The 21,979-nt window shown below is 36.1% G+C and overlaps 1 protein-coding gene across 1 annotated transcript in view; it reads left to right on the forward strand.

Moving 5' to 3' along the window:
- EGLN3 (egl-9 family hypoxia inducible factor 3) overlaps window positions 1–19,481 on the forward strand; it is a 34,174-nt gene extending 14,693 nt beyond the window's left edge. The window contains exons 2-5 of the mRNA XM_074289549.1: window positions 14,870–14,989; window positions 16,106–16,242; window positions 17,474–17,547; window positions 18,618–19,481. Coding sequence (XP_074145650.1) covers window positions 14,870–14,989; window positions 16,106–16,242; window positions 17,474–17,547; window positions 18,618–18,649 — 363 coding nt within the window. The 3' untranslated portion in view covers window positions 18,650–19,481. The remainder of the gene's footprint in view (window positions 1–14,869; window positions 14,990–16,105; window positions 16,243–17,473; window positions 17,548–18,617) is intronic.
- The last annotated feature ends 2,498 nt before the right edge of the window (window positions 19,482–21,979 follow it).

A 21,979-nucleotide genomic window follows, 5' to 3' on the forward strand; every position in this document is an offset into this window, starting at 1 on the left:
TCGTTTCCTCTCTAGAGACTTTTCAAGATCTGCCCATTGTAATGTGGCAATATTTCACCTATTGAGTTCCCTTCTATTTCAAATATCCTTATTTGGTTTTTCCTTTTTAGTTTCACTTAGGTTTTTACTTCAACTATTGTAATAAATAGCTGCCTAATCATCTATCTATTTGTCTGATCTTTGTTTCCATTTCTGTATACCGCTTTCCAGACACAGTTAAATTATATCCCTTCCCCCTTTCCCTCCTTTCTCTCCCATCCATTCTCTTGTTATTTCCTATGCTTAGAATGTCTTCTTCCTGCCTTTCCCCTCTGAGATTTTTATTTGTTGAAATACTTCATTGAAAAACCCATTTCAGGTGTCATTTCTCTCATGAATCCTCTGACATCAGTGCTTCAGTTTCAATTGTCTTTTGATTCAGATAATTTCAGGTATGTGTCTTTCTCCTTTGCCCCTCAACATATTTATTTTAATACCTAATAGGTAGTACTTAAACTTTATATAAGACACAAGTGTCTTTTCCTTGAAGTACTACATTAGCTCAGGAAAACTTATAATTTAAGTAAGTTTTTTCCTAAGTTCTTTTAGTGCCTGTATAAAGTTTCATTCTTAGAATGTCTAAAGTGTTAGGTATATCCTGTGTCAAAATAAACATAGCATATTATGTGTCTGATTTCTAACCCTTTAATTCATTAAGAAAAAAAAGTAGCTTTTCATTTTGAATGCATGAAATTGTTTATTAACCTTTTCTATCAGTAGCCCCTTAATTTAAATTCCCAGAGTAATTTATCTTTCAGCTAAGATTTTACTGACCTTGCATCAAAGTTAGAATCAGTCTTTTTACTCAGGTCAACTGGAAGAGTCTCTGAGGGATTGAAAGTTATATAGATTTCTTTCCCACAGGACAAGGAATCCACTGTACTGAGGAAAGTCAGCAGAGGACCTGAGTTTGTCTTATTTCTTTCACCTTACCACTTGTATAACCTTAGGCAAATCCCAAATTCCTTAACTGCTCTAGCTTAAGTTTTGTCATCTGTTTTTGCTGTTCCTCCTTCTTTATCAAAAGAAGACGAGTGACATTAATAAATGAGGATATGGACTAATTGACTTCTAAATATGTGAAACAACCAATTAGGCATATTCAGCTTATCTTTAGGACTTGGTCACTGTGTACAAACAGGTACAATTTCATAATGGAGATTCTAGGAAGGAGGTGGTAATAACAGTAATTCACACTTCAAGGAGAACTTTCCTCACCACAATATTGGGAAATAGGTAGTACAACTATTTTTCCATTTTACAGATGAGGAAAACTTTCACAGAATCACTTATCAGTGCTCACGTAGTTACTTTAGAAAAAGCTCCTTTCCCAACTGGGAAGTCATCGCTTATTCTAACATGCCAATTTACCTATTTTGAGAATTTAGGCAGATAACATTAATATAAGTTTTAGATAAAGTTTTTTGTGCCATGTAACTAGAGTTAAAGTTTTAAATATTAGGTCCTTTTGATCTAGTAAATAGATTTAGAAACTCAGATATTGGATGATAAGACTTTTTAGAAATTTCTTCATGGGACTAGAATTAGAGTTGCATTCCTTCTCTGTTCTAGACTTGGCATATGGCATCATGAAACATCCTTTTTTAATACCTCGTTTTTTAATCCATACAGTGAAGAGACTCTTGGAGAAGAAAAGGGACAGTTGGGAGAGGCATTTACCATTGAGGACACAGTGTAAACATAGCATTTAAAAAATAGAATTCTTAAACTTATAGTGATAAATTTGATAATAGAAGAGTCACCAAATAATGAACATTATTTATTTACTCCATTTGTAAAAAATAAAATAAATCATAGATTGGATGACTTTCAAAATCCAATCCATTTAAAAATCTAAGACGCTATATTTAAGTTAGCAAGATTTGGGAATCACCAATTAATGGAGCTATCCATTAATTGGCGATTCCCAAGTCCTGTTAATTACATTGCTGTCACAGTGCCCTTCCTAGACTTAAAGGATTAATTTTAAAGGGAAATTCAGTATGCACTAAGCTATTTTTAAAATGTCTTTAGTTTTTGGGGTTTTTTGTAAGTGGCTTTTTGGGGGGTTTGTTCCTTGTATATCTTAGATCAATAATACTATATATTATTTTTTTAAAAGACAGATTTGCTATTTCAGTAACAAATTTAGTATTTGTTCAAGTTTCACTTATGAGACTTCATCTGTGACATACTAGTTTGGGGACAATTTGTGGATGCCCTGACAAATTTCTCTGGGAATTAAGTCCGGGACTCTGTAGGTCGCCTGAGAGGAACTTCAGAAAAGTCTTGCGCGGGGTGAAATTTTTGATTCTTCTGATTTCTCTGTAACTAGGAGAGGAACTCACAAGGATATGGTGAAATCCCTAATATCGTTGTAACTTAAAGCTGGGGAAACCCAGAATTGACAGGCTTTCAAGAATATGAGATGAGGAGAACGACAGCGTTAATGGGCTGTTGACTGTGAGGGGCAGGTGAAAACCGAAGGGAGGAGTGGAGACGGTCTCAGCCCTCCCCACCCCCCTACAGTTTCTCTCGGCTGTGTTCTCTGGAACGAAGTTGGGTGTTTGATTGCTGATACCCTCACGCACTGCACGTAGCCCTGTCATTAAGCCATCATCCAGCTGGCGGGGAGCCAGGCCTCTGTGGCGAAGGGGCCGACTTCCTAAACCAAAACAGCTTTTATTGATAAATCGATTTTGCAGCGGCTGTTTACAGTTGCTAATTGGAGGGCTGTAGCTGAAACTCCTCCTAGGAAAGTAATTAAGCAGAATCTGAAAGTAATGACTATGGCCTCTTAAATTCTTGCTCTCCGGGATTTCTTTGGAAGAGAAGGGGGGGCGGGGACGGGGGCGGTACAGTGAGGGAGAGTTAAGGAGGGGGTAGGGATTTGGAGCCATTTGTAAAGGAATCCCCCTGAGCCACATATTAAACTTAAATTAAAAACTAAATGAAAAGTTCTGGAGTCTAGAAGCTTAGGATGCTCCTGAACCGAGGATTGAAAGTTCATGGTAAAATCAAAGTCCTGAAAAAGGTCAACTCCAGGAGACAAGCGTTAGAATAAATTGGAAGGAGGTCAACAGACCAGTAGTGCATTAGCCAAAACTTTCCTCGGACTTCCTAATACATTTAATTCAAATGCCAAGAAAAGTAGAACATGCAGAGCATTTGGGAATCCCAGTTGTCTAGGGTCTTGCTGATTTTCGTTTGGATTTTCTCACTTTCCTTTACCTTTATTCTGAAACCCAGTTATTACGGTTGTCTCTAGTGGTGGTGCTGATGGTGATAGTGTTTTTGAGGAGAATATTGCAGATCTGGTTTCTGGAGGGAAGGGCTAGGACCCCTTACTCATTTTGCCCTCTGACTACACTGGATGAAAATGAATGCACTTTTTGCAAGGAGTATTTGGATGAGGATAAAAGAAGGAGGAAATGGAGCTGGGTTTGGTTCGATGTCTATTTATCAGAAATTTTCAGTGGAATTGCTCCCAGAAAATTTTTCCTTAGACATTTGAAAGGAAAAAAAAGTTAAATGGTGCTTAAATACCTAGAATTTAATTTAAATATCCAGAATTTGCTCAGTTTGGGAGTGGAGGAAGAAGGGTGATGTGGGGGTATCACTGGAAGATTACAGTGAGCATGACTCACTTGGAAGATATTTGGACCAAATGGGGGTGGATCTGCCCATATACTGGACTTGAATGATCATAAATTAAGCTTTTTTCTTTCAGTGTTCACAGAAAGAGCAATTTACTTAAAAAATAAAAGAGGGTAAAAAAAAATAAAATAAAAGAGGGTGATGGTGGGGTTCAATATTTTATATTCCTAGTCAAAAATATTTTGGTTTTTGGGGGTAGTTTTTTTTTTTTTTTTTTTTGTCTTCTCATTTCATTTATCATCTCATTCTTTGGTAGGAGCAATGATAAAATCATCATATCCTTGATGGGGTTGTCTGGGAAAGGTATGCTTTTCCCAGGGGAGAGCCTGAGACCCCATCACCCTTTTACAGATTAAAGGGGATGCAGTTTCAGGGTTCATCCCCATCATATTCTCTCTCTCTCTCTCTCTCTCTCTCTCTCTCTCTCTCTCTCTCTCTCTCTCTCTCTCTTTTTCCTGAGGCAGTGGGATTAAGTGACTTGCCCAGGGTCACCCAGCTAAGACATGTTAAGTGTCTGAGGTCACATTTGAACTCAGGTCCTCCTGACTTCAGGGGTGGTGCTCTATCCACTGCGCCACCTAGCTGCCCCATCCCCATCATTCTCAAAGAAACAATAACATAGTCCTTTTGATTTTCCTAATCTAGATGGTGTCAGCAGGATAGAGTTAGGAAGTACCTGCAGATAGATTTGAACTCATGAAGATGAGTTTTCCTGATTCCAAGACACTCAATCCCATGAACCACCAAGTAGTCCAGACATTACTAACTACTGGTGCTTTTTAAAATATTTGTCTTATAGGTACTTCTAATCTCATTTAAATACCCAGAATTTGCTAATACAGTAATGGGTTTTTTATAAGCTGATTCTTCATTTTTCCTCTATTGCCTTGTAATATCAGCAGTAGAGCTACAAAATCACTAACTCATCCAAAGATCTTAACAGTTTCTGATCTTTAAGATCTCCAGTAACTTTTCTGGAGAGGGAGAGAGAAAAAGGAAAGGAGAGGTAGAGGAGGGAATGTAGATGAATCTGGCATTCACAGAAAGTAAATGCTAAGAGAGAACACTAAGTATGGCTGTATGTAGGAGAAGAAGGGAAAAGAGAATGAAAGTCAGAGACAGACACAATTACATATACACAGAGAAGAGTCGCAGAAGGAAAGAGACAGACAGACAGACAAGAGACAAGAGACATGTACAGTCATAGAGAGAGAGTGCCCAGCAGAGAACTCAAACTGAACTTTGAAGGAAAATTTGTTAAGCCTCACTCTCTTAAAAAAATAAACATTAAGATGAGAAGAATGGGTGAAATGTACTGGGTGCAAAGTTGAAGAATCAGTTTTAATGACTTTGCTATTATCAGCAGTACAATGATCCAAGACTTCTCTGAAGGACTTATGTTGAAAAATGTTATCCATACCCAGAGAAAGAACTGATTATGTCTGAATATAGACTGAAGCATACTTTTGTTTAAGCTTTATTTTTCTTAAGGGTTTTTTTGGGGGAGGGCATGGGGGAGATCTGTGTTTTCTTTCACAACATGACTTTTGTGGAAATGTTTGCATGACTTCACATACGTCTTCTCAATTGTAGGGAGGAAGGGGGAGAATCTGGAACTCAAAGTTTTAAAAACAATTGTAAAAAATTGTTTTGCATGTAACTGGGAAAAATACAAATATTAAAGTGAACATTTTTTTAAAGTGAACATTAAAATATTTGAACTAAAGCATCTGTTAAGTTATGAGTAGTTTTCATTAATTATCATATTTACATTTTGGTTTTTTACTCCATTATGTATTTTTATGTTTGGGAAGTAATTACCAGATGTCAGATAATTCTTGTATCTATTATCCACTCTATGAAACCTAAAAAACAACATATACCTTCCCCACTAGCCCTCAAAAAACACTAGTATGCTTTACTAGCCTTAGTAGAACTATGTATCTGTTGTGAAGACCAGGGAAAATACTGAATTCAATAAGATCTTGAAGATAAAGTACAACCTTTTTCAATAGGAACATAGAGGGAAGAGAAAAAAGGGTAAGAAATAACTTACTACATATACATTGTATTTCCTTTCATTTTCCCTCTAGGTCTAAGTTTAAGTTGCTTGCCCTTGCAAAGGATTTCTTTTCATCCTTTTCCTTCCCTCTTGACGTTAGTCAAATGGAAAATAACTGACATTAATATTGTGATTTTATTTGCCATTAAAAGATCTTGCTTCTTTCAGGTCTTCTGTTACTCATGACAGTTTGGTTATTTAATTTAAAAATTTCTTTTAAAAGAGCCTTAGTACCTGGGCTTGATAAAATCCAAACTATATTCAAAAGCAGGCATTGTAAACATTTTAAGCATGAGGATGAAAAGAGACATAATTTGCTTTTCCTCCAAAATTGTCATACCTCATCTCTCCCTTTTTATTGTAGTCATTCCTTATATTTCCAAATATTTGGAATAAATACATTTCACACAGAAAAGTTTTATATTCATTTCTATCTCCTTGCACTCTGTTATCTCCATGCCTGAAATGTACTCTTTCCTCATTTCACTTTGGAAATCCTTGTTTCCCTTCCAGATTTACCAAGTGCTACTTTCTAAGTCCTTTCCTGGTCCTCCTCTGCAGCAAATGCCCTTTCTCCCCAAGGTTATCTTGAATCTATTTTGTATGACCCTTTGAATTGAGGATAGGGAAAGGAACCCCTATCTGTTTCACAAACAACACATTCAGTCTCTCAGCTCCAGGCATTCTCTCTGGCTGTCTCACATGCTTTGAATACTCCTCCTCCTCTTAGAATACTGACCATAACTGACCTCCCTGGCTTAACTTTAAGTCCCAACTAAAATCTCACCTTCTACAGAAAGTTTTCTTCAAACCTTCTTAATTCCTTTTTTTTTTTTTTTTTTTTTTTTAGAATTGCCAATCCCTATATATATATATATATATTTAATTTATTTTTTTAAAAAATAATTTTTATTATATATTTTTTTATAATATTATCCCTTGTATTCATTTTTCCAGATTTTCCCCTCCCTTCCTCTACTCCCTCCCCCCATGACAGGCAATCCCATACATTTTACTTGTGTTACAATATAACCTAGATACAATACATGTGTGTAAATACCATTTTCTTGTTGCACAATAAGTATTAGATTCCGAAGGTACATGTAACCTGGGCAGACAGATATTAGTGCTAACAATTTACATTCATTTCCCAGTATTTCTTCTCTGGGTGTAGCTACCTCTGTCCATCATTGATCAACTGGAAGTGAGTTGGATCTTCTTTATGTTGAAGATTTCCACTTCCATCAGAATACATCCTCATACAGTATTGTTGTTGAAGTGTACAGTGATCTTCTGGTTCTGCTCATTTCACTCAGCATCAGTTGATGTAAGTCTCTCCAGGCCTCTCTATATTCCTCCTGCTGGTCATTTCTTACCGAGCAATAATATTCCATAACCTTCATATACCACAATTTACCCAACCATTCTCCAACTGATGGACATCCATTCATCTTCCAGTTTCTAGCTACAACAAAAAGAGCTGCCACAAACATTTTGGCACATATATGTCTCTTTCCGCTCTTTAGTATTTCTTTGGGATATAAACTCAGTAGTAGCACTGCTGGGTCAAAGGGTATGCACAATTTGATAACTTTTTGAAACCCTCTTAATTCCAATGATTTTCCTGTGTTAATTATTTTCTATTTATCCTCTATATAGTTTGCTTTGTCTATATTTGCATCTGCATCTTGTCTCCCCCATGCAGTTGTAAAATCCCGTGAGGGCTCCTTCTGCCCATTCCTTATCTCCTAGCCCAGTGCCACATAGTTTGCACTTAATAAATGTTTGTTGGTTAATGAATTGATTGATTGAAGGTGAGGGTACTAGTAGACAATGGTACAAGGGATCTGGTATCCTCATGTAAAACCAGGAGGTAGAAGAAATGTTGGCTTACAAGCTTGAGGGGAGTTTTCCAAAAGGTATAGTTAAATGGGCATGAATTGGTTTGAACTCAGGGCTAGGAAGAAATAAGATATTTGTGTTTTGGTAGTGTGCCTCAACTCAGATTTCTTCCTTTCTATTAAACTTGAAACTTGGTTTCTGGGTGGGAAGACAGAGGATAGCCTCCAAGACATTTTTTTCCTCAGCTTTACTCAGGTTACATTTTCTTGTATACCTTTATTCCATAATGTCACTTTGGGAATGTTCACCTTTTGTAGTGTTTGACATCCTGGATTGGACACCTGAAGGGGAGCTATGATTCTGCCTTGACACTGACTGAATTGGATAGCCTCTGTTTCCTTATCTGTAAAATAAAGCTGTAGGACCAGATGGTCTCTGCAGCCTCTTCCAAGCGTACTCATGGTTCTATGGCATTTTGCCTTGCTTAGGGTTCCTGAACTCTGTGATTGGTGTCCTGGTTCAGCCACAAAGAAGACTCAATAGTATTGAGTATTGCTTTGCACATTTTATCTCACAGAAATTCAGACACTTTGGTAAGACTTATTGTCCTGAAACCGTCTCCTCATAGCTTTCTGTGCTTCCCCACTCCCACACCCAGCTCAGGGAATTGAAGCTAGCAACTCGGTTGACCTGCTCAGCTTCCGGTATTTGTAGTAGCCCCGTGCAGCAAGTTGGCACCTAGCTTGGTCAGTTATAAAAATAATGTGGAGGCTGCTTGTTTGGACTTGTTAGGTCACTTTAGAACATATTGGGAATTCCAGGCAAATAGCTGGGAATTCAGACCTATATCTCCTATGGCACTGAGCCAGGTAACACTGATAAAATTGGATATAGTTTCTACAGGCTCTAGGAGGCTCACAATGATTTCCTTTCATTGTTAAGCTTTAGTCAAATAACATCAGGTGCTAGCCAGAAAGCATGAATATTTTACCTTTGTAATTACTGCTTCTAGGAACTTCCTCTCTCTTCCCATAAGACCCATGGAAATTTAGCCAAAATGTTATGTTCTGTAGCATGCTAGTTCTTTGTAGTCTGAAAAAAGCCAAGAGTTACATAAAGAGCATCCCATTTGGAGTGCACATGTATAGCCTGGTTCAGATTGCTTGCGTTCTTGGTGAGAGAGGAAGAAAAGCGGATGAATGTTAAAAACTATCTTTACATGTAATTGGAAAAAAAAATACTTTGTGTGTGTGTGTGTGTGTGTGTGTGTGTGTGTGTGTGTGTGTGTGCGCTTGTATAACTTACATTTCTGTTCCCCCATACACTGGCACTGGCAATTGCAAACTCTTCAGTGATGATGGGGATGTTCTGACTGCACATAAATTTCTCCAAAAGATTTGTAACTTCCTCTCTCTTCCCATTAAAATTAGAGTTAGGAGATGTTATATTTCAGTTTTCAGTCTAGATTAGATCCACTAACATAGTACATGAAACATTAAATGAGGTCCTGAAAATGTTGCCTCACTTATGCAAAAAATAGAATGTTAGAATTAGAAGGGGAGCAGCCAGCCCTGAGTCAGGAGGACCCGAGTTGAAATCCAGCCTTAAAAAGAACTGGAAGGGAAATCAAATTCTCTGTCCTAACGAAGTCCATTATTTTCCTAGAAGACTGGGTTAAGTATACAGCTAATCAGTGGTAGAGTTGTGGTAGATTCTTTCTTTCAGTATTTGCTTCTCTACATACATGTTCCTCAAGAATTTTGGTTTTATTTTCCTCTTTTATGCTGCTTTACCTACATATAATTATAGTGGGTGATTATGATTTATGATCATTATTTAACCAAAACAAATCCTCAAATGATTTACCAAGCAAGGGTTTTTAACCCTTTTTTTGGTGTTATGTTTTGTTTGGCAGAAGCCTATAGGTTCTTTCTCAGAATAATGTTTTTAGCTGTATAAAATAAATTGCCTAGGATTAAATGGGAAATTAATTATTCAATCATATTAAATATAGTTATTAAAGAAAAGGTCACAGACCTTCAGCTTAAGAATCTCTACAATTGAGGGATTGAAGAGGTGATACCTACATTAGTGAAATATAAGAGCCCTTAAATTGTTGAAATCTAGCACCAAGATTGTCAAAAGAAAAATTCTTAAAATAATAGCTGTCTTCCAGAGGTAAGAAGTAGCTGTTCTTATATTACCTATCACTTTCTTTTTCTTTTTATCTATTTATTTATTTTTCACTTGATCCTCTATTTATTCACTCACTCACCCATCCATCCATTTATTTATTTATTTAGCAGCTCATTTATTTAATTAATTACTTTGTTTATTTTTAGCATGCATTGCTTTAGGAAATCATGATGAAAGAGAAAAATCAGTGCAAGAGGGAAAACCCACGGGAGAGATTAAAAAAAAAAAAAAAAAAAAAAAAAAAAGAAGTGAACATACATTGCAATCTCCTTATTTCTTTTTCTGGTTGCAGATGATATTTTCTGTCCAAAGTCTATTGGGATTGCCTTGTATCACTAAACTATTGAGAAGAACCAAGTCTTTCATAGATGATCACACATTCTTGCTGTTACTGTGGACAATGTATTCCTGGTTCTGCTTGTTTCATTTGGCATATCACTTCCCTTACTGCACTTATTCAATAGGATTGTCCCCTCTCCACACCCAGTACAAAGAAAATATGTCAATTGAGGCATTTTTAAAGAAAGAAACACAGACAATATTCTATATTTTTACAAACCTCAAGCCATCTTACAAAACATTCATTTACGTAGGTTCTAAATTCTTATCTATTGGAAAGAGGCATTAAATTCCCATGATATCCACTAGTCTACAGGTAACTCCATGTTCCATTGCCTTTTTGTGTGCAAAGATCTTGTTAGAAATTCCAAGAAACCAGACACACCCCTCCCCCAAATTGATTATAGAATGGTCCTAAGATTTAGAGCTGATCTACAATCCTTCCGAATCATCTGGTCCAATTGTTTCATTTTACAGGTGAGCACACTAAAGCCCAGAGGTCTTTACCCAGCTTTACTCCACAGCTAATAATTAGAATCTAGGATTTTTCCCTCAGTAGAGCTTGATAAGTGACTATTGTACACATGAATTGTGATTGTTAGCTGTGTGTATGTGACTCAAAACATATGTTTGTTCTATGTTGAGAGTGAATGAGAGATCAAAGAGTTCTCTGGCTCATGGGCCACTGCTGTGATTTATAGGGGATTGCTTTTGGACAGTAGTTTATTCTTCTAGCACTATTAACTAAGGCTGGGAGCTTTCATGGGAAATACGGACTTTATTCTTCACTGAGGGGAGCACTTTGAAAAAAACCTGCACAAGGATTTTCTGAAAGGGCTGGCAGTTTAAACCTCTTGTGTTAGTAGGAATTTTGTTTTTGCTTTTCAAAGCTCACAGTCACATGCAATGCAAATAACTTTGGATTTGGAGTCAGGGACCTGGATTCAAAGCCTGACAATGTTCTTTTTTAAGTTACTCTTCTTGACTCTATTTGGATCTTTTTTCCCCAAAGATAGTGGATGGTTTACTATTTGCTACAAGGATCTGAAGCAAACAGGGTTAAATGACTTGCCCAGGATCACATAGCTAGGAAGTGGCTGAGGCCATATTTGAACAAGGGAAGATGAATCTTCCTGACTCCAGACCCACTACTCTGTGCATTAATGATGTCACCGAACTGTCTATGTTATTTTACAACCTTGTACAAACCATCTTCATAATAGTTTAAAATTAATTTTTGAATGCTGAATATTACAAAGAGAAACTAAAGGTTTATTGGTTTAACAAAATTAAAAGGGCACTAAAACACTTTTAAATAAAATGGTAATAAAACCCTTATGGTACAGTAGATAGAATACCTGATCTCGAATCAAGACCACCTGAGTTCAAATCTAACCTCAGACCCTTACTAGCTCTGTTAAACTGGGCAAGTCATTTAACCTCTGTTTGCCCCAGTTTCCAAATCCTTAAAATGAAGATAATAATTAGCATTTACCTCCTCCCCCCAGGATTGTTATGAGAATCAAATGATTCTTATTATTATAATTGTAAAGCTCTTAGTAAGAGCTATTTAAATGTTAGCTATCATAAGATCCTCTTATTCTTTCTAAAATGAGATGATATTGTGAAATAATACATTCAATTTCTTGTATTGTAGTTTGCATCCAAGCCAACATTGCATACTTTAACTCTAGTAGAACAAGGGTAGTCAGAAGTCAGGCCAGCCCAAGTTTTCCCAAGTATTTTCAATAGAAATGATTGGACAGACTGTGCTTATGTCCCTTCTGTTCCATACTTTTGGTCATTGTCCCAATGATGGTAAGATTTCATTTGTCAGGAAATGTGACCTGAAGATCCTGCTTAGATGTATGTGCTCAGGTTTTATAATGGTTGAAAGAACTACTGAAAAAGCTGGATAGGAATTAAGGAAGAAAAGGACTTCAGCTGTGTTACTAATCTACTCCCTCAATTCAGGATGTACATACAACCTGTGCATGAGATATGCACCTTCAACATTTTCAGAAATAGCTCATGTGGGGAAGTTTTCTTTGACTATGCCATCTGTAACAAGGGTTTTTTTTTTCCCTTTCCCTTTTCTTTTTTTTTTTTATTAATTTTATAATTATAATTTTTTTGACAGTACATATTCATGGGTAATTTTTTTTACAACATTATCCCTTGTATTCACTTTTCCAAATTTCCCTTTTCTTTTTCAATGAGGCTAAGGGGCAGTACTGATAGGTTTGCAGAAAAGAAAGGAAGAATAAAAGGAAGGAAAGAGAGACAGAAAAAGAAAGGAGGAAAGAAGAGAAAAAAGAAAAAGGAAGGAAAGAAAAAGGAAAAAGGAAAGGAAAAAGTAAAGAAAAAGAAAGAAGGAAAGAGAAAGGAGAGGGAAGGATAGAGGAAGAGAGAATGGAAAAGTCATAGAAAGTCTACATTTTAAAAAATGCACAAAAGAGAACAGAAGAAAATGATCAAGAAGATTTGAAGTTACAAGTTGAATGTATACTATAATATACATAAAAGAAAATTTAATCTGTATAGAGATTTGCAGTTTCATGTACAATTCTGCTCTATATTTGAAAATGTTCTTTTTTGGCTGATGTATGTTATGTTCAGAGTAAGAAATTAATTTTAAAATACTATAAAGAACAAGTATGAATCTTAGCAGAATCTTTTTGCCCCCTTCCTCAACAAATGTTCTATCGTTAAGCATAGGTTGTCTAGCAATTCACATTGGGTTTGATGCTTGATTTCTGGTTCTCTTTCATGGTTCTGTGGGAAGAGAAACAGAAGCCTCTTGACTTTCTGAAAATGATTAGCAAGAAAAAAAATGAGGTTTCAGATATGTTTGATTTGTCATGTGGTTAGTTCTGTGACTTGGAGAAATTGTGGAAAGAATGAGGAAAGACAACAATGAGGTAATTTAGGGCAATTCCAATAGACTTGTGATGGAGAGAGACATCCTCATCCAGAAAGAGGACTATGAGGACTGAATGTAAATCACAACATAGTATTTCTGACTTTTTGTTGTTGTTTGCTTGCTTATTTGTTTTTCTCTCTGTCTTTATTCCCTTTTTGTTTTTGTTGATTTTGTGTGTGTGTGTGTGTGTGTGTGTGTGTGTGTGTGTGTGTGTGTGTGTAGCAAGATAAATGTGGAAATATGCTTAGACCTTTTTAAAAAAAATAAGGAGTTTTGAATATACAATCACAATAACTGAGCTGAGTCCCCTCTCTGCTCTTTGCTCTTCCTGTCCTGTTTCCCCTTAAACTAAGGGGGGAAGATGACTAGATGACCTCTGAGATCTCTTCCAGGTCTGGATCTGCGAAGCTATCCTATATTTGTGTGTCTTTGCTGCCAACTGAAGGCATTGTCCCTGACTTTCTTATCTCTATCTTGAGACCTATTCAGAATTTTGTTTTGTCATTATTTTAGTTACCTTTGACATTTCACAACTCCATTGGGGTTTTCTTGGCAAAGATACTGGAGTATTTTCCCATTTCCTTCTCCAGTTCATTTAACAGATGAAGCAACCGAGGCAAATGGGGTAAAGTGACTTGCCCATGGTCACACAGCTTGTAAGTGTCTGAGGCCAAATTTGAATTCAGGAATTTGAGTCTTCCTGATTCAGGCTCAGTACTCCCTTCACTTTTGCTTCCCTAAAGATGTTTATCCATTTGTACAATGCTTTACAAAATTTTTTTTTTAATTAAAAAAAATAACATTTAACAAGGATTTACTTTTCTCTCTCTCTCCTATCTTTTCTCCAGTCACCCCTCAAGTGCTTATGTACATTTATCTTAGTTGATCTTCAATTCCAGGAGCCAGGAAATAGTACCACTATTATCTTTCGTTTTACAGATGAGGAAATTGAGGCTCAACTCTTGTTGAAAGGTATAGCTAGCTACTAAGTAATGAACATATGATTTGACCCAAGTGTTCTGATTTTAAATCCTATATTTTTTTTTTCCCTAGCATATCAGACTGTTCTTGGTCAATTTCTGTGCTGTGACTCTACTTTAGAAGGTATCCTTAAAACTAGGAAACCCCATAAAAAAAAAACGAATGATTTCAGAGTTGCAATTTCCAGAATCACCTTTGCTGATGCATACCAGGTTCCCATGACTTCAGGATGATAGTTTCACCTTGTTTTCTCAAATGCAATATTCTTACCACTTGAACTTCCTAGAATGCTGTAGACTTTGATCTTTGCAGGCCTAATACAGTATTTCTTGCTCACCTGGGTATATCAGTCCTTGACTTCCTTCCAAGATCATCAACTGAAAAGAAAATAGTGTTCTGCAAAATGGGTATAAAAAATATTTGAATTTTTTTTTTTTTTTTACTGCTGCAAACTCTCAAACAAAGGAGAATTTTGAAGAACAGTAAACTATTGTGTGCCAAAAACTGCCATATGTAACAGAAGTATAAATATAATATACAAGGTGTCCCCAGAATCCAAACTGGGTCATCTTATATTAATAGAATTCTGTTTGGAGAACATTAGGTTGTATCTCTGGGTTTTTCAGTGTTATTGTATACATTCTATTACCATCCTCCTTTCCCAACTCTCCATCTCCCCTTTATATGTGGTCTTACTCCATATGAATTTAAGTCCTTGAAGGCAAAGACTGTCTTGTTCAATTTTTAATATTATCCTTAATGATTAGATTAGCACTGGGTACACTGCAAGCCCTTAATAAATGCTATTATCTTTCTAATTTATCTATTAGGCTATGGTGGCTTGCTATCCTGGGAATGGGACTGGTTATGTTCGACATGTGGACAACCCCAATGGAGATGGACGCTGTATCACCTGCATTTACTATCTGAACAAGAACTGGGATTCCAAGGTATTTGGGAGACTCTTTGGATGATGTACATTGAGATCTGGGCACAGGAGAGGATTTTGCTAAGAATCCGGTTGGAGGGGGGACTTCCTATAATTTAATAGTAGAGAAAACCTTGAAAATAATAAAATTATGATTATCTGTTGCTGAGGATCTTCCCATAGTATTTTAGGATAGATTATCTCCTCCCTTCCTTAAAGGTAGATAGACTAAAGAAGCTAAGATGAAAATAACAGTTGTAAACCTGAATTAGAAACCCCAGTCCCCAAAGGTCCCACCCTCAATTATTTGTCTTTCAGAGCAGAGGAATCAAACTTTTCACCCAGCCAGAGTTGACGTGTCTTAGACTGCCGAAACCCAATTAGTAGCAACAAAATACACTTTTCCTCCTAGCAGCAATATTGAGAGAATTGCACAAAACTGATGCTCTAAGATATAAAAACACCCCCCAGAGAGAATTTTCCACACAGAATGAAATATCTCATCAATGACCACTTGCCATGATTTACCATGGGTATGAACTCCAGGGGAGTCTTGGTTCATTTTATATATTCTTCAATGTATGTAACTTGTGTGTATACTTATCCAGATTTAAAAATGGATGCATATGAAGGGAGGTATTTTTGAAAATTCAAGAACGATTTAGTAGTTTGGGAAATGAGGGAATTATTCCAACTAATTCGGCTTCTGAATCTTCAGCATCTCTACTTCCTGTCAGTTGGGGGAATCAGACAGGCTGCCTCAGAGAAGTTGTAAAGTGTTTGTTTGGGGGGGCCAGAGAAGCTTTAAACCAGCAAGAAAACAGAGTGAATGAAAAGACTAAAGTCTTCAAATAGCTCCATATTTTGAGGTCAAGGAGCTTGTTAGCCCGTCAATGAGTAATTTGTAATATTGCCATTCAGTGTCTGATATGATAAGACAAAAAGATAAATCCAAGATCACAAATAGGCAAACGCTGCGGCATTCTAGTGGAGAATGTGTGTGTACACATGTACTCACCTGCGGGCTCCAGTTTAGATAGAGTAGGAGGCTTTTTCTCATCAGTAATAGGCTAATATGTTCATCCTAGCTGGGGAATTATATCTGTACTCAGGAAATAATCTATATTGTGTTTTTCAGTTACATGGTGGTATCCTTCGAATATTCCCAGAAGGAAAGTCCTTTATAGCAGATGTGGAACCTATTTTTGACAGACTACTCTTCTTCTGGTCAGATCGTAGGAACCCACATGAAGTACAACCTTCCTATGCTATGAGGTAAAACATGGAGAATGACAAATCCCTGAGGGAAGTTTTTCTTGAATAACCAGATCATCATTTCCGAACAGGATTACATGATTTTTTTTTTTTTTAAGCAGGAAAAGGACCTTAGATAAATATTCCAACCTTCTTCCTCCCGACCCTCAACTCTCATTTTATAATTGAAGAAACTTGGACCCTGACATAGCTTCCAGTGTGACCTTGAGTGGTTGATCACACTGTAATTTTCTTTTACTGGATGTTTAAAGGGAAAATCTTGGATATATAAGTTTGAGGAAACTATAGCTTTCAATTTAAAGTTTTCATTAATTCTGCTACTTAAGATTAGCTAAAATTAGCTTCCCTCTAATTCCACTCCCAACCCCTGCCTCTTATTTGGGGAACAGAAACAAATCTGCCTAAAAAGAATACCAAATGTAAAGTTTTTTTTTTTTTTTAAAGCTTACTTTATTTTACTTAACATTTTTATTTTATATATTTTATTACATTTTTATTTATTTAACCATCACAACCCCAAATCTTGAATTATATCAAAGTTAAACATTTAAGCAAAAGACATGCTATGTTAGCTCTATTCTTATCTGATCTAATTTAACCCTCCTTTTTTTTTACATATGAAGAAATAGAGGCCCAAGAAAATTAAATGATAACAGTATTCTTGTGCTTCAACTTGGAATAGAGAGGAGAATCAGACTTCCTGTTCCTTTTAGTGGGTTGAAATGTTCATGTTTTACACAATATGTTATTGCAGAGCCAAGGATAAAAATCCAGATCTCCTGACTCTTAGCAGCTAATGTGCTTTCCACAAATAACTAGTAAATGCCTTGGACCACCACTAACCTGGAAACAAATCAATAAAAAATAATTTGTAAGTCCTTTTGGGAAAATGATGATGTAGAAATGATAGGAAAATGGTTCTTAAACTATACTCTCAGAAATTGGAAGCACTTTTGGTCATGATAGGCTATTCCATTATGGTTTGAGAGGGAAATTATAGAGCAAACTTGCCTTTTATCAGTACTAAGTCAGAAAGCAGGATTGAGAATTTTAAATCTGTGATAGTAAATAAATATAAGTAAACCTAAAAATATCTTTTTAATGCATAATTAGAACAGTCCTTTTATACTGGAAGCAAACAATTTAATGTTTGGTTTTCAAAGTATGTGAATATTATTTCCTCGTTTCCCCCCACTTTTCATCTAAACTTCGTTTTCCTTGTCTTTCACAGATATGCTATGACTGTTTGGTACTTTGATGCAGAGGAAAGAGCAGAAGCCAAAAAGAAATTCAGGAATTTAATTGGTAGGTCTTACAAATTTCTCCAAAGAAAAGGTGTCATGGGTGTTTTTATTAAAAAAAACAAACAAAACAACAGCAACATTATTTTTGCTTATATAATATCAAAAACAATTATAGCTCTCCTCTTACTCAATATAGTTTATAATGACATTTTATAATAATGTTTTATATTCTTATTGTGTTTTATGAATTATAAAGGATATACTTATTAGATTCTTAGAGTATACCTATAGGAAACAGTTCAAATAAGAAATGGTAGCAACATTTGATTGAGACTTTTCAACCATCAGTTAAGGCAAAGTTAAGCTTATGATTTTTCTCTCCTAGAAGTCTAATGTCTTTTCCGAAGATAGAAGTATTTCCCACATTTCATCTTCTTCTGTATAGGTAGGAAATGAGAGAGGATCTTACTTAAATTACAAAAAGGACAGAGAAGATGTCCCAGAGAAGGGTAAAAAATGTCCACAGTAATATGGGAAATGGAGAGTTAGGGTGAAAGTATCCCCTTGTACAGTCATAATGTTTCACAATTACAGCTGGGGATAAATCTATGGCTTCCATAACATGGACAACTGGAGAGAGACTGAGGTAGCAAGAACTAACCAAAATGCTGGTTGTAGGAATAAAAGGGGAGATAAGGATAATTTACATTTATTATGACCTCAGAGTTTGGCTTTTTCCTACACAGTCCTTTAAAATAGGATTTGTTTTTAATCTCTATTTATTTCCCCAGAACCTAGTACAGTGCCAGGAATATAATCGGTGCTTAATAAATGTTGGTTGATTTAGATGTCATTTCAGGAAAAAAAAGTTAGAGTACCTTCATGGTTTAAAAAATTGGAAAACACAATTTAATATTTGCTTTAGTGATCAGTTAGTCATACAAATATCCTGTAAGAATGATCCTATCACCAGTACTTGGGTCTTTGTTTGGTTTGATTTTGAAGCTTTAAACATCTTGTTAACACAGGTTACATAGGTTAATCTGTGCACTTTTAGTCCTTTCCCTTGCATCTAACTGTGTTGGAATCCAGTTTCCTAATCCCCAATTCTTGTTTCTGTCATCAACACAGGGAAAACAGAAACCTCCCGAAGTGAGGACTGACCTGGAGATCAGTTGACACTGTTCCTTTCACAAACACTGTTCCTGAATTCTCTGCAAGCAACAAGATCCAAAGATGTCCTCTTCATTGACTTGTGGGAAAGATACTCTTTCCTACAAATGCACCATTCATGTCTCTTATCTTGCCTGTGGTACTCTGCATTCTTCTGCCAGGACTCTATTCATCTCTAGATATTCTCTGTGACTTTGGAAGAACTTGAAGACTTGCCGACTCCAGAAATACCGTTGAGCAGTTACCTGTTCAGCAAGTTTAGCAGATGACTTTTGGGCTCCACCCATTGTAAAGATGACGAACATGGAAACAAGCGTAGAGGAGGGAACAAATCTTATTTGCACTTTATGTAAACTTTTTGGATTGAAAGAAAGCTTTGCCAAGAAATGCTGCCTCTGGAAACGAATTGAGGGAAAGAGTTGAGTGTTCCTAGTGCACCATTCAGCTACACATCCTTGGGCAGGCTTTCTGTGGCTTAGCTCAAGTGTATGTTTTCACTGTCTCTACAAAGGGCTGTCTTTGTCATTGTAATACCTTCATTTATGCCTTGTTGGCATATATCCTTTCTTCCTGGTCTTGGAAGTAAGGCTTCCTGCCTCTGCACAAGTTGAGTGAAAATGTTAACTTTGGATGAGATAACAGTATCATTTTACCTCCCTTTAATTTTCTTCCCTCGAGATTGGTTCCCCAGAAGTCTAGCCAAGGCTGGAAGTTTAACATTATCTTACTGTTTCTTTAATGGATAGATTTGTGAATCCAAGATAAAAATGTATCTGGATCTTAGAACTGATTTATAATTTTGTTAAAAACAAACTAACTAGATCTCAGGTTACACGTATGTTTTTTTAATTAACAAAATTTTTTTCTTCCCATTATCGCCCTCCTACCCTGCCCAATTTAAAAAAAAGAAAAAAAAAAACTTGCATAACGTGCTTTGTCAAACAAACAAATTTCTATATTGGCTATGTCCACAATTAAATTTCTCATTTTTGAGACAACATTTCTGTGTCAAGAGGTAGGAAGTAGCATGGTTCCGTTGGACCTCAGACTGTATATGTGGCTCCACTGATTCTGGTGGAAAAGAGGACTCAGGAAAATGTTTTCCTCTTTAAAAAAAAATGAGGTCACCCTCCTTTGAGAAAGTGGGGTAAAAAACAAAATCTGCATTTTTAAAAGAAAATAGAAATAAAAAATTCCTGGAAAAAAAGTTCTATGTTGAGTCACTTGACTCTGTCCATTCCCACAATCAACATTTTAGTTAGACTTTACTACTTCAGTCTCATTCCTACTGTCAATGTTACAGAGGTCATATATTTACTGAAGTGTTATTGTGAATTTGGGATGGGAGGGGTGTTCTTTGGGACTATATGAGGGAACACTTTACTTCTTCCTTAGCTTCCATTTCCCATACCATTGTGGACTTACTCACCTTTGTCTGCCATAGCTTTTTGTGTTCCCTTTCTATGTTATTTGGAATTGTCTCATTTCCCCACTCTTCACCTTGTGAAGAAGGAAAATGGGAAACACTTTCATTTTATTAGGTAGAGATGTTAAATTTCTTGGAGAAAATAACAAGCTTAGGTCCTCCATGGTTGAAAAGCCTCAGATAAGAAATGGCAACATTTCTACCTGCTCCCACTTCAAGTTCTCTTCCACATGTATCTCTGGACACATACAGAGTGTGTCTCTTCCTTTCTTTCCCATTTCGTCACCATGAAAAGACTCCCTGGTTCTTTGTATGTATGTACACAACTTTCTACCATCATATGTTTGTAAATCCAGGAGTTACATTTTAGAACTCTTTAGTGACATTATTAGTTTGGCGAATGAAATTGGGCTGATTATTTGCCAAATGGCAAAGTGTTGTAGAATATTCTGTGAACCACTATTAGTTGGAAGATTGAACACACAGGATTTCTCTTCTCTACCTTGGATCATTAAGTATATAATTTTAGCCCTGATGAACGTAGCTGTAGCTGCACTAAGATAGAATCTGACAATAAACTGAAAGATAGAAGTGAGAGGAAAAACTAGCTATCCTAGTGCAGTACTTGTGTATTTTGAAGTTGGCTATTTTGCTTTGGGGGGTTTTCCCCTCCTTTTTGGGGGAATTAACCTGTGATTTCATCAGTATTGGGAACTCCTGGTGAGGGATTTCCTTTACTAATGTATAAGAATTAACTCTTGCAGTTTATAACCTTGGTTGCCAGGGGCACCAACAGGTTACAAATCCTTCCATTGCCTAGTCCAGAGATAACAGATAAGCCCACAAAACAAAGTTTTTTTTTTACCAGTCTTCCTCATATGTACTAATGAGGCATCTGATTGCTGAAGTAAATGCAAATTGATCGTAGCAGACTATTAAAACAGGATAGTTCTAATATTGTGAATTGACCATTTTTTCCCAAGTTTTTTTTTTTTTTTAACTTGTCCAAGGGTTTGACTTTTATTACCTAAACCCTTGGGAAAAAGGTATTATACAATAAATGCTTAAAATTAAATTAGATATCTATTTTATCTTAGGGTGATATATGGCTGAATCATTCCCCTAGAAATCAAGGACAGAACATGTTGAAGATGAAACCATATGCCCAGAGAATTTTTTTTTTTAATTCCCTTAGACCCCCTTGTTTGGGAAGGACTGAAAACTGACAAGGAAAATCATTTGGTGAATAATCAGATCAATTTCATTTGTATTCCTGGCAATGGAAATGTTAAGAGCCTTCTCGACCATTACATCATCTAAAAAGTGCAGGGTCCTTAGCAGTAGATTGAATTTTGATCCAAAGATCCAATTTCATGAGAGTAAAAAAATCTTACCTCAGTTCAGTAAATAGATCTACAGTAGAGTAGTTAATTTCAATTAAATGCAGAGCTGTCTAAATTATGGATCATCTGTTTGAACCTGATATCTTTTCCTTTTTAAATTACTCTGGCTTCTTAGTAGCAGGATTGTGCTTATTATGTCTGATCTTGTAGTCTTAATATTTCCTTTAAAAGAAGTAGTGATGGGAAATGCCCACATAGGGTCAGCAATCCTTATAAAATAGCTTGCAAAATATAGAGTTTTTTGGCATTTTCTTTGAAGATTTGCTTGGCCACTGGTCAGTTGTGGGAAGAAGACCCCCCAAAAGGGCCTTGGTCTTTTTAGTGTTAGAACTCCAGCTGATAGAGAGAATGATCAATTACAAGGCTCAAGAAAATCTCAGAATTAAGAATACTGAGTCTTACTTAAGTAATCATTTTAAAGACAGAAATTGCCTAGCATTTCCCCCTATTCTTCATCCTCAGTTTAAAAAGCAGCTGACACATTTAAAGAA

Source organism: Sminthopsis crassicaudata, chromosome 2 (assembly GCF_048593235.1).
Source record: "Sminthopsis crassicaudata isolate SCR6 chromosome 2, ASM4859323v1, whole genome shotgun sequence".
Lineage (NCBI taxonomy): Eukaryota > Metazoa > Chordata > Mammalia > Dasyuromorphia > Dasyuridae > Sminthopsis > Sminthopsis crassicaudata.